This window comes from Archocentrus centrarchus, chromosome 2, assembly GCF_007364275.1.
Source record: "Archocentrus centrarchus isolate MPI-CPG fArcCen1 chromosome 2, fArcCen1, whole genome shotgun sequence".
Classification (NCBI taxonomy): Eukaryota; Metazoa; Chordata; class Actinopteri; order Cichliformes; family Cichlidae; genus Archocentrus; species Archocentrus centrarchus.
In genome coordinates, this window is record NC_044347.1 from 6608015 (window position 1) to 6620798 (window position 12784).

Genomic DNA, 12784 nt, shown 5'->3' on the forward strand with positions numbered 1-12784 from the left:
TGGCATTGGGAAAACAGTCTTAACACAGAAGTTCACTCTGGACTGGACTGAAGACAAAGCCAACCAGGACATCCAGTTCATGTTTCCATTCACTTTCAGAGAGCTGAATGTGCTGAAAGAGAAAAAGTTCAGCTTGGTGGAACTTGTTCATCACTTCTTCACTGAAACCAAAGAAGCAGGAATCTGCAGCTTTGAAGACTTCCAGGTTGTGTTCATCTTTGATGGTCTGGATGAGTGTCGACTTCCTCTGGACTTCCACAACACTGAGATCCTGGCTGATGTTACAGAGTCCACCTCAGTGGATGTGCTGCTGACAAACCTCATCAGGGGGAACCTGCTTCCCTCTGCTCACCTCTGGATAACCACACGACCTGCAGCAGCCAATCAGATCCCTGCTCAGTGTGTTGACATGGTGACAGATGTCAGAGGGTTCACTGACCCACAGAAGGAGGAGTACTTCAGGAAGAGATTCAGACATGAGGAGCAGGCCAGCAGGATCATCTCCCACATCAAGACATCACGAAGCCTCCACATCATGTGCCACATCCCAGTCTTCTGCTGGATCACTGCTACAGTTCTGGAAGATGTGCTGAAAACCAGAGAGAGAGGACAGCTGCCCAAGACCCTGACTGAGATGTACATCCACTTCCTGGTGGTTCACGCCAAAGTGAAGAACGTCAAGTATGATGGAGGAGCTGAGACAGATCCACACTGGAATAAAAAGAGCAGGAAGATGATTAAGTCTCTGGGAAAACTGGCTTTTGATCAGCTGCAGAAAGGAAACCTGATCTTCTATGAATCAGACCTGACAGAGTGTGGCATCGATATCAGAGCAGCCTCAGTGTACTCAGGAGTGTTCACACAGATCTTTAAAGAGGAGAGAGGGCTGTACCAGGACAAGGTGTTCTGCTTCATCCATCTGAGTGTTCAGGAGTTTCTGGCTGCTCTTCATGTCCATCTGACCTTCATCAACTCTGAAGTCAATCTGCTGGAAGAACAACAATCAACCTCCATATGGTCTACATTATTTAAAAAATCTAAATTACAATCTTTGCACCAGAGTGCTGTGAACAAGGCCTTACAGAGTCCAAATGGACACCTGGACTTGTTCCTCCGCTTCCTCCTGGGTCTTTCACTGCAGACCAATCAGACTCTCCTAAGAGGTCTGCTGACACAGACAGGAAGTAGCTCACAGACCAATCAGGAAACAGTCCAGTACATCAAGAAGAAGCTCAATGAGAATCTGTCTGCCGAGAAAAGCATCAACCTGTTCCACTGTCTGAATGAACTGAATGATCGATCTCTAGTGGAGGAGATCCAACAGTCCCTGAGATCAGGAAGTCTCTCCACAGATAAACTGTCTCCTGCTCAGTGGTCAGCTCTGGTCTTCATCTTACTGTCATCAGAAGAAGATCTGGATGTGTTTGACCTGAAGAAATACTCTGCTTCAGAGGAGGCTCTGCTGAGGCTGCTGCCAGTGGTCAAAGCCTCCAACAAAGCTCTGTAAGTTATCACAAATTTTTATGCATTAAAGACACTTTAAAGGAAATCACTTATTTCTTTCTTCTTCTTATGATCCATATAGTTTGGTTTTTTTTGGATATTTGTCACACTTGAATATTTTCAGATCATCAAATTTTAATAATTTAACAGTTGTAAATATTACACATGTAATTTTTAGATAATTAAGTTCATTCATTGAGGGATTTTTTTTCTCTTGGGCCTGTCATGTCTGGCAGTTTTTACAATCAGAATGATGATCCAAATGCATTGTTGTACCAAACATATTTGCTTGTACAAGAAGAGCTCTATAAGTTTAAAGGTTATTCTTGTTAATGTTTCCATTTTATTTTTACTCTTGCCAGATCTGACAGGCAGGAAGAAAAAAAGAAAGAAAGAAGCCAAAATAAAAAAGGAGAGAACAGAGAGAGAAAAAAATAATAATAATAGAAGATAGATAGATCCACATACACACACATTCACCTTTATATACATGCATATACACATACACATACATACAGTCTTGCTGTAGTTTTTAGTAATGTGTGTGCGCCTCTGTCATGGAACGTACTGAATAATGAGGGCAAAAAGCTGCAACCACCCCTATCTGGATCCAGAAGCAAGTAGGGAAAGACCCACGGGACCCAGGCCATCCTCGGCCCACCAGGAGCTCAGAAGACCCGAGGCCATACATCCCGATGGCAACCATGCACACACACTAGAGGAGGAAGGAGGGAGACCCCAGACGGAGCCCCCACAGTCAACGGGCAAGAGCCCAGAGAGCCAGAGGCAATGAGCAGCCCCCCCCCCCCCCCCCCCCCCAGCAGGCCGGCACCTCCCAGCACGAGCCGAGAATTTTAATTATTTAAATTATTATTGTCCCTTAATTGTTTAAATCATCATTTTTAATATAAATCCCAGCTTGCCCTGCGGGCAGTCTTTGTCCTCTGAGCTCAGGTCCCCTACCAGAGGTCTGGGAGCTTGAGGGTCCTGCACAGTATCTTAGCTGTTCCCAAGACTGCCCTCTTCTGGACAGAGATCTCATTTGTCATTCCTGGATCTGCTGGAGCCATTCTCCCAGTTTAGGGGTCACTGCTCCGAGTGTTCCGATTACCATAGGGACAACTGTTACCTTCACCTTCCAAGTCCTTTCTAGCTCTTCTCTGAGCCCTTGGTATGGTTTTGAGCTTCTCATGTTCACTTGCCTCTCTTGGTATTGCAGCGTCTATCACAACGGCTTTCTTCCTCTGTTTGTCCACCACTGCTATGTCCAGTTGGTTTGCCATCACAAGTTTGTCTGTCAGTATCTGGAAGTCCCACACGATCTTAGCTCTGTTATTCTCAACCACCATTGGTGGTAAATTCATGGATCTTTGTTGTTTGATCCAGGACAGTGGTTCTGACACTCACTAGTCCTTGGCCTTCTTCCTTCCGCTTAGCATACAGTCTCAGGGTGCTGGATTTGGGGTGAAACCCTCCAAGGTAAGGAGCTTTCTCATCTTAACATCAGTGGCCATTTCATAGTTGGTATCCATAGCCTGTTTTGTCAGTGATCTGGCTGAGGGGATTCAGGCCTATGCAGAACAGCAGTGGTGCAATTGGTTTGAAATTTGCCTCCAGTGTTGTTCTCCATATTCCCAATAAGTTCCTAATGAAAGCTCTTAGTGTCCTGTTGATTTTGTAGAGTTCTAGGCATTCCAGGTCTGTTTGTGTGGCATTGAGTCAAAGGCTTTCTTGCAATCATCCCAGGCAGTGCACAGGTTGGTCAGCCTGGTCTTACAGTCTTGAGTGACTGCTCTGTTTACCAGTAGGTGGTGTTTTGCTCCTCTGGTATCTCTGACAATTCCTTTCTGGGCCCCTATTATACATTGAGCCACGTGCTGCTCATCTTAGCTGCTATGATGCCTGACAGGAGTTTCCATGTTGTACTGAGGCAGGTTATTGGCTGGTAGTTGGATTTGACCAGTCCCTTCTGGGGGTCTTTGGGGATCAGGACCATATGGCCTTTAGTCAGCCATTCTGGGTGTGTCTTAGCCTCTAGCAGTTGGTTAATTTGTGTTGCCAGGTGCTCATGGAGTGTAGTTAGCTTCTTTAGCCAGTAGGTGTGTATCATTTCAGGACCTGGTGCTGTCCAGCTCGTCATATGTGAGACTCTTTCCTGGATGTCTGCCACTGTGATGGTTACTAGAACCTGTTCAGGGAGGTTGCTGTGGTCTTCTCTTAGATCCACTAACCACTGAGTATTGGTGTTGTGTGACGCATCCTTCTCCCATATGCTCTTCCAGTATTGCTGCATCTCCAGTCTTGGTGGGGGGGTGCTGTTCTCATATTGTTCCCACTGAGAGTAAACCTTGGATGGTTCAGTGGAGAACATTAAATATATATTGATGATCATGCAAATGTGACAAATATGTAACAAACTAAGACATCATTAAGGGGGCAAATACGTTTTCACAGCACTGCATTAGGTTTCAGCAATTTGCTTCATAGCTCCAGTTGTCCTATTGCTCCTCTGTGGCATCACTGCCTTCCAACAGGAGCCTGTAATTATGGTGCTGCTATCCACCCTCCTTATCATACAAAAAAAAAAATGAAACACAAACAGGCACATTGTGAGTTTGTTTCTCACTTCCAGGATGAAGAAGCATTTGCATGTTGACAAACACCACTGTCTGATTCAGCCTCCTAATTTCTGAACATACATTGGCTGGATGTCAGCTGAACAGTTATAATGTTGTTTATTTATGACATCTATGAGCTTTTCAGCTTAGACAGACAGTTCTGTTATATCATCCAGGTAGTTTTTTTCTGTGTGAAATATCTCTCCTCTCTCTGCACTCTTCACTGTTCCCTCCACAACACAGCAGGAAACAAGTTAAAGAGATGAGATAAAGTAACATCTGTGGATGCACAGTTACATTAAGCATCAATTAAAAACAAAAAAAACACAAAAAACAAAACAGTCCAACAGTCAGAAATATGCTCCTCCTATTTTCTCTCATATGTGATGAGAACTATGATGGATCAGTGTCACTCCACACACACACACACACACACACACACACACACACACACACACACACACACACACACACACACACACACACACACACACAAAGTATGGACGCTCAGACACGTCTGTGTTGCAAGTGTTGGTTATTTGTGGACGATGCAAAACTGTAGCAAAGCAGATTTAATTGATTATGACTCTTAGAATAATGATATCAATTTAGTGTATTAATGGGGAAATTACATTAAAAGATTGGTGAGCTATTGGCCGTCACTTTGATCATTGTTGACACCATCATCCATCAACACAACCCTGCACTATATGTTATATCTCCTCAGGCTGAGCAGCTGTGATCTGTCAGAGAGAAGCTGGGAAGCTCTGTCCTCCTCTCTTCAACTAGAAGACTGTGAGCTGACAGAGCTAGACCTGAGTAACAACAACCTGCAGGACTCAGGATTGAAGCTGCTGCTTGCTGGATTGGCGAGTCCCCGCTGTAAACTGGAGACACTCAGGTCAGATCATGTGGTTTGTGATTTGATTTGAGATCTTTTTACCAAATTCTTGCTACATTTAATTTATATCCTGACATGTCCTTAGTTGTAAATCTCTTTCATATTCATGTGACTTGTGTTAATGTTACTGTCCTATTATAGGTTAAACTTTAATAATTAGGGGTGGGACTATAACGTGTTAATTTTGATTAAGTAATTATGGGGAAAATAACGAATTAAAAAATATAAAGCATTTCATTTTGCACTGTGGAACGTTTCTCAGTCCACGAGTTCCACAGCTGTGTAAAAGCAGCTGGTTAAACAGCAAACAAACTTTTTCTCCTTTTTGTGGTTTAATTTTAAATCTTTAATTCAGAATAAGCTGTTAAAATAAGCATGACACATTTCAACATCAAGGAATACAGCTGAACTAATGATTAATTTCCAACTATATTAAGTGAGACATTAATGTTGAATAAAACTATCCAGTTATGATGCTTTACTTTAATTTCAGGAGTTTGCTTATCACAGGAGCACTTCCACCCTTTGTTGGTCTGTGTAGTAGACTGGTGGGAAAATAAACAAAATTTTGAAGTTTAAGCTTATGTATATTGATTCATTCATCAACCAAACTTAAATGAATACTTCTCATGTTAAATATTGAAATGTGATTCATTTCGATTAATTAATTAGAAAGCTCCTAATTAATTAGAATATTTTTTTTAATCGAGTCCCACCCCAACAAATAATATGAATTATTTGGGGAAAAACAAACATTTGAGAGGAACCTGTGTATTCAGACTCAGAGCTTTAGCCGTGAAGCAGACCTCTAATGTGCTCCTCCTCATCAAACATCATCATCATCATCATCATCATCATCATCAAGGATGACGCCAACACATGTTGTTCATGCATTTCTCACTGAAAAGCTGAGACATTGTTCAAAAGAACAGCATTCTTTAAAATGTTGATTGGAGAGGGGAAAACATATAAAGAAGTGCAGAAAACAATAGGTTGCTCGGCTAAAATGATCTCCAGTGCTCTAAAATGGAAAGCAAAGCCAGAGACGTGGACAAAAACACAAGACTACCATTCAAATAGATAGAAGAATAGCCAGGATGGGAAAGACTCAGCCAATGATCAGCTCCAGGGTGATCAGAGACAGTCTGATGTTACCTGTGAGTACTGTGACAATTAGAATACACCTGTGTGAAGCTAATCTGCCGGCAAGAAGCCCCCATAAAGTCCCACTGTGGAAAAAAAAGGCATGTACTGAAGAGGTTACAATTTGCCAAAGAACACATCGACTGGCCTGTAGAGAAATGTAGAAACATTTTGTGGACTGATGAAAGTAAGATTGTTCTTTTTGGGTCAGAGGGCCCCAGACAGTTTGTCCCCTAAACACTGAATTCAAGCCACAGTACACAGTGAAGCATGTTGGTGCAAGCATCATGATATGGGGATGTTTCTCTTACTATGGTGTCGGGCCTATTTATCGCATACCAGGGATCATGGATCAGTTTGCATATATCAGAATCATTGCAGAGGTCATGCTCCCTTATGCTGAAGAGGAAATGCCCTTGAAATGGGTGTTTGAACAAGACAAAGACCCCAAACACACCAGTAAGCAGCAGCATCTTGGTTCCAGACCAAAAAATTAAAGTTATGGAGTGGTCAGCCCAATCCCCGGACCTTAATCCAACAGAAAACTTGTGGGGTGACATCAAAAATGATGTTATTGAGGCAAAGCCAAGAAATGCAGAGGAATTGTGGAAAGTTGTCAAAACATCCTGGGCTGGAATACCTGTTCACAGGTGCCAGAGGTTGGTTGACTCCATACAACACAGATGTGAAGCAGTTCTCAGAAACAGTGGTTATGGTGCTAAAACTAGTTTAGTGATTCACAGGAATGCTAATTCCTAAAGATTTTTAGTTCATAAAGTGAATATTTGAGTTCATAAAGAAAAATGCAGACACTGCTATTTTTTTGAACGGCCCAACATTAATTTTTCTTCATTTCCTGTAAAGTAACTGGAAAAATTATACATTTTTCTTCCTGTTGTGAATTAGAATATAATGTGCAGTGTCCACAATGCCGGTAAATAAAAACAATTTAAGGATTCTGAGCTTTACTTGTGCTTTTAAATGCACTGCTATTATTTTGAACACAACTGTAAGTGTAATAATAGTTAAAGTACAGCTGAAGAAGAACATTCATGAACATCAGATTGACTTCCTTGTGCTTCAGTTTCTTTGTAATGACATTTGCTGAAGTTACTCATGCACTTCCTGGCAATGTATTAACATCTGTCACCCTACACTATGCAACAAGTTGCTGGTTATCATGGGAAGTCATTGATGTGATTGTGTTTCCCTGTAGTTGTTCAGTACTTCCCTGTATCACACAGCCTGCCTAAACAGGCTCTACTGCACTTCTTATTTTCATCCTCACACTCAGGTCAGTACAGCTCATCTTCCTAACTTCATACTTTCTCATTCATTACACTGATTATAATTATATATGATCATAATTATAGATGATCATAATTATAGATGATTAACTATTAGCAACAGACCTGAGAAAGACCTCCTGTTCATGTCATTACTGCACTTCATTCACAATCATTACAGAATTATTCTTCTCACTTATTCTGTTACATTTATAATGCTGCATTTCAAGCAAAATTACCATTAGCAGAATCACATATGTATATATTATGAATAACATACTTTAATCACTAACATGAGCTACCTGGATATTCTTGTCCTCTCTGAAAGGCCTCTGTCTCTGTGCTGAGGGTCTGGATCTGTCTGAGGGATTTCCCTCTGCCTCTTTTATTTTTATTATTATAAATGTGTTTGTATTAATTTGTGGTGTTGCTACAGTAAACAATATCTTCATACATACAGCATATTTCAGTCTTTTCATTTACAGCTGTAAAATATCTACACAGGATGCTCCTTTTCACTTACTGCAGCCTACATGTGTATGCTCAGTGCTGCTGAGTCATGTGATGACACAGCAACAAATCACAGAAGAGCAGAGGATGAGGGGGAGGAGCAAAGTGTGCGAGGAATGGTGTTTGTATAGATGCTGAATTATTGATGAAACAGGAGCAATGTAGTATTTAATGTAGTGTCAATTCTATCACTCCAGTATTGATCTGATACCAATACCATCATTGATATCAACTATCAATTTAGGATTGATCGACCCACTAGTAGCACTCCAATTAAATTAAAATATAAATCAATGTTGCTGAAGAAGACTAATCCTTTACTAATTGTTTTCTTATTATTGTTTTTTCAGACTGAGTCTCTGTGACCTCTCAGAGAGAAGCTGTGAAACTCTGTCCTCAGTTCTCAGCTCCCAGTCCTCTAGTCTGAGAGAGCTGGACCTGAGTAACAATGACCTGAAGGACTCAGGAGTGAAAGCTTTATCTTCTGGACTGGAGAATCCACATTGTAAACTGGAAACACTCAGGTCAGCATTCTTCAAATGTTCAGCAGATGACTAAAATCTGGTTTCCATTAGTGTCTAACTGATGCAGGACTGTGTCTCCTGTGGTTTGTCAAACTATCTAAACTAGTTTTCTGTTACATGGCACTGAACAGGAGTGGCCCTACAATCTCATTGTACATCCTGTATAATGACAATAAAGGCATTCTATTCTATTCTAATTCTATTCTAGTGATGTGTTGTTCACAAAAGAGCCGGCTCTAAGAGCCGATGCTTGGTAGTGAATCAGAAAAGCTGGTTCCCATTGAATGAGAGCAGGATCCCCAATTTCTCATTAGCTCTGCTCACAAACCCGAGGACAGGGGCAGGACCGATGGGTACACCATGGAGCCAATCACACAGGGGGACATGGGGTTATACTATTATGTTAAAGCAAAGGGGGAGATAGATAGCTGTGCAAAAACACATGAACATGAGTGATACATGTTAAAGAAGCAGCATTTGGCTGCAATATAAGGAAACTGGAAATAGCAGAGCAAAGTGCCGTAAATTGAAAATTAGAATTAGAGCAGGTTCCACCACAAACCTGCACCGACATAAAAACTGTCCATCCCTCGGTGCAGTTGGAGGAGAGAGGACAAGCTAGGTCTCCATACTGACCCTGGTGAGTCTGGTGCCTTCAGTGTTTATAAAAACACTGAAGGCAAAAGGGCTTCTCAGCACACAAACTATTCATTTTTGCAAATTTAGGCTAAAATACGAGGCTACAAATGCTAACAAGTAAAGAGCCGTTTGGGAGCCGAAAGAGCCGGCTCTTCTTTGGGAGCCAAGCATAAAGAGCCGACTCTCTGAAAAGAGTTAAACTCCCCATCACTAATCTAAATTGTAGCAGTTTTTTTTTTCTCTGCTTGATGAATTTTTTGTTTTTTGAGTTTCTTTATTTTAAAGATTTCTTTAAATCAGCTCCTGAGCCTTGAATCTGGACTGAAATGCTTTCAGTGTTTTTTCTAAACTGGCTGATGGATCTGATCAAAAAGCAAAAACATACAAAGAACAAAGTGTTGATGTTGCTCACCATGGTGAAATACTGTGTTCTGCACAGTTTGTTCTTATCAGGGTTATTCTAGTTAACGAAGACAAATGAAATAAGGAAAACTTAAATCGAAAAATCATTGTCATTAACTGACTCCTTTGACTACGATAGCACGGATAGAAGCGAGTGTCTTGTTGTGGATGATGAAAAATGTGCGCAACACTTCTCAGTCAGGAAGCCAGCTGTTTTATTTCACTCACTCACATGATTAAATCACGTATGTTTACACAAAGCAAAAACATCACTCACTTCACATGATATAATCATGTGTGTGTGTCCTCATCAAGATAAAAGGGACAACAAAATAACATAGAAAACAAATGATCAACTTATAAAAACTGAAGCTATGATAATTCATAACAATCAGAATAAAGTTACATACAATAATTCCAACAGCTCCTCTCATGTGGTACTTGGGAATCTCCATATGGCACATGTAAGACCACGCCTGAGATCAACACACAAAAACCTTTACAAAACAGTGGATTTTTGTGCTATCTTGATCAAATTTGAAATACACAGTAAAAAGACTTCATTCTACAGCTTCATTATATTTTCCAATCGATATCTTCTACACTCAGTGTGTAGTTAGATAAAAACAAACAGGAAAAATCCAGGCGAGGTAAAAATTGTCTAATTTTTCTGTGTTCCAAACTTAATAGCTACATACTCCTTTCAGTTAGAGCATTTTTGACTGCAGAAATGAAAAATATAGCTTTTGCATGTACTCCAAAGAGTTCAGGAACAGCAACTGATTTAATTTGGGTATGCCTTTTCAGGCGTTTTTGGTGATTTTGGAGCGGCCAGTTAAGAGGTTACACACATGTAGCCTGTAGTGCTGCTGTCTGTGAACAGTTGTTGTTGAATATATTTCTTTAAAGGGCTCTTTGTCCAGTTTTTATTACACAATAGTCACTTTTGTGCCTTGAATCTTGCAGCTGATTAAAGTTTGAAAATACTAAAACTAATACTGAAACTAACTCAAACTAAACTATGATGTAAAATCCAAAACTATTCTAACCCTGGTTCTTCTTCCTCTCTCTGTGTCTGATTCTTAATGAAGTCTTTCCTCATGTGCACCTTTAAATGATGTCAGCCTCACCAGCAGCACAGTTCAGTGGAGGATGATGTTTAGCTGCCACTTTGGTTCTGCAAAGATTTGATGGGTTGTGATCAAATTAGTTTCAGATGTTCATGTTGTCCTCACAATGAAATATAAGAACTTCAACAATCAGCAGACTTTTAATTTAGTGCCATCATCTGCTCAGACTTCTAGTTTGACCAAAACTTTCATTCAAACCAAAAAGCAGCAAAACTAATGACACTCCCATCAGCCTCAGTCCTACTTTATGTAGATTTGATCATCATTTTGACTTCACTGATTTTATCACTTGTAGACTTTAACATTTAGACTGACTTGGTTATTTTGAACTCCTGTTTCAGTCATTTCATTTTCAAATGATTTGTTGCTGCAGTTTGTTGTCTGCATGCAGCTGCTCTGCTGTTCTCTAAGAGTATCTGTCATGTCTGCAGTCTGTCAGGCTGCCTGATCACAGAAGAAGGTTGTAAGTCTCTGGTCTCAGCTTTGAGCTCCAACCCCTCCCATCTGAGAGAGCTGGACCTGAGCTACAACCATCCAGGAGAGGCAGGAGTGAAGCTGCTGGAGCAGCTGAGACTGGAAACTCTCAGGTATGGAGAGGCCTGTTGCAGCCACAGACAGTGTCTGATAGAGGAGGAAGCTGTACTTCACTCTGGCCCTGTCTGATGACTTCATGCTGGATACGAGTGTTATCTGAACAGTCACACATAGAGGAACCTTTTTACTTTGCTTCTATCAGAAAGTCTGCTTGAACAGAAACAGTAGATATCTGTATGGGGGTCTTGATCAAGATGGCGCTGGTAAGGTCAGCAGCCGTCGTACCTGCTCCTACGCTTTGTTTGTATATATTAGGTTTAGCTCTAATTTTGGACTTTATAATTCCGCCTGCTCTGTGTCATATCACGTATGACAGACAGACTCTTTTTAATATCAGAATACAGCACTCTGGCTGTATTCTGACACCTTTTTCTCCCGACCCGACTTGGCCTCGGGAGATCCAGCGTTTCCAGTGGGCCAGCTCAAACAAAGGACGCGGAGCACCCAGGTCACGGACAAGGCCCCGAGGGAAAAGAGCCGGCGTAAGAGAGAGGCTGAGGCGCAGAGCGCACCAAACGCCACTGCCGAGCATCCTGTTGGCTAATGTCCAGTCACTGGATAACAAGCTGGACGAACTCAGGGCCAGGATACAGTTTCAGAGGGACATAAGGGACTGCAACATCATCTGTCTCACGGAGACATGGCTGACTCCCCTCATACCGGACCACGCCGTACAGCCGTCGGAGTTCTTCAGTGTTCATCGCACGGACAGAACGAGTGAGTCTGGAAAATCAAGAGGAGGAGGTGTGTGCCTAATGATTAATAACAACTGGTGTGACAGTAGGAATGTTGTCCTTCTGAAACAATCATGTTCACCTAACCTGGAGCTCCTAACCCTGAAATGCCGCCCCCACTACCTGCCCCGCGAGTTCACTTCGGTCATCTTCAGCGCCGTCTATATTCCACCTCAGGCAGACACAAACACTGCACTATCCGAGCTACATGAGGCTATTTCCACCTATCAGGCTAACCAGCGTGATGCGGCTCTCATCGTAGCCGGGGACTTTAACAGTGCAAACTTGAAAAAGCTGATACCGGAATTGATTCAACACATCGACTGCCCCACCAGAGGAGAGAGGACCCTAGACCACTGCTATTCTCCATTCAAAGATGGCTACAAAGCAAAGCCTCTTCCGCCTTTTGGGAAGTCTGACCACACCTCTGTCTTTCTCATGCCGAAATACAAACAACGGCTCAGGCAGGAACCCCCTGCTGTGAGAGAAGTGACACGGTGGTCTGATCAAACAGAGGCCGCTCTGCAGGGTGCGTTCGATTCAACCGACTGGGACATGTTTCGCAGCAGCGCGGGCAGAGACATCGAGGAGTTTACGGAAACTGTTGTGGGATTTATTGGGAAAGTTGTTGAAGACACTTCACTTAGGAGGACCATCAGGACTTTTCCCAACCAGAAGCCGTGGGTGGATAAATCTGTCCGCGACGCCCTGAGGTCCCACACCGTTGCCTACAACTCCGGCCTCGCCTCTGGGAACATGGAGGACTACAAGGTTGCATCATACAACGTCCGCAGAGCGGT

General features: G+C 42.1%; 1 protein-coding gene across 1 annotated transcript in view; it reads left to right on the forward strand.

The window, feature by feature from the left end:
* LOC115796353 (NLR family CARD domain-containing protein 3-like) overlaps positions 1-11533 on the forward strand; it is a 57137-nt gene extending 45604 nt beyond the window's left edge. The window contains exons 6-7 of the mRNA XM_030752729.1: positions 8312-8485; positions 11088-11533. Of these exons, the coding sequence (XP_030608589.1) occupies positions 8312-8485; positions 11088-11319 (406 nt within the window). The 3' untranslated portion in view covers positions 11320-11533. The remainder of the gene's footprint in view (positions 1-8311; positions 8486-11087) is intronic.
* Positions 11534-12784: the final 1251 nt, after the last annotated feature.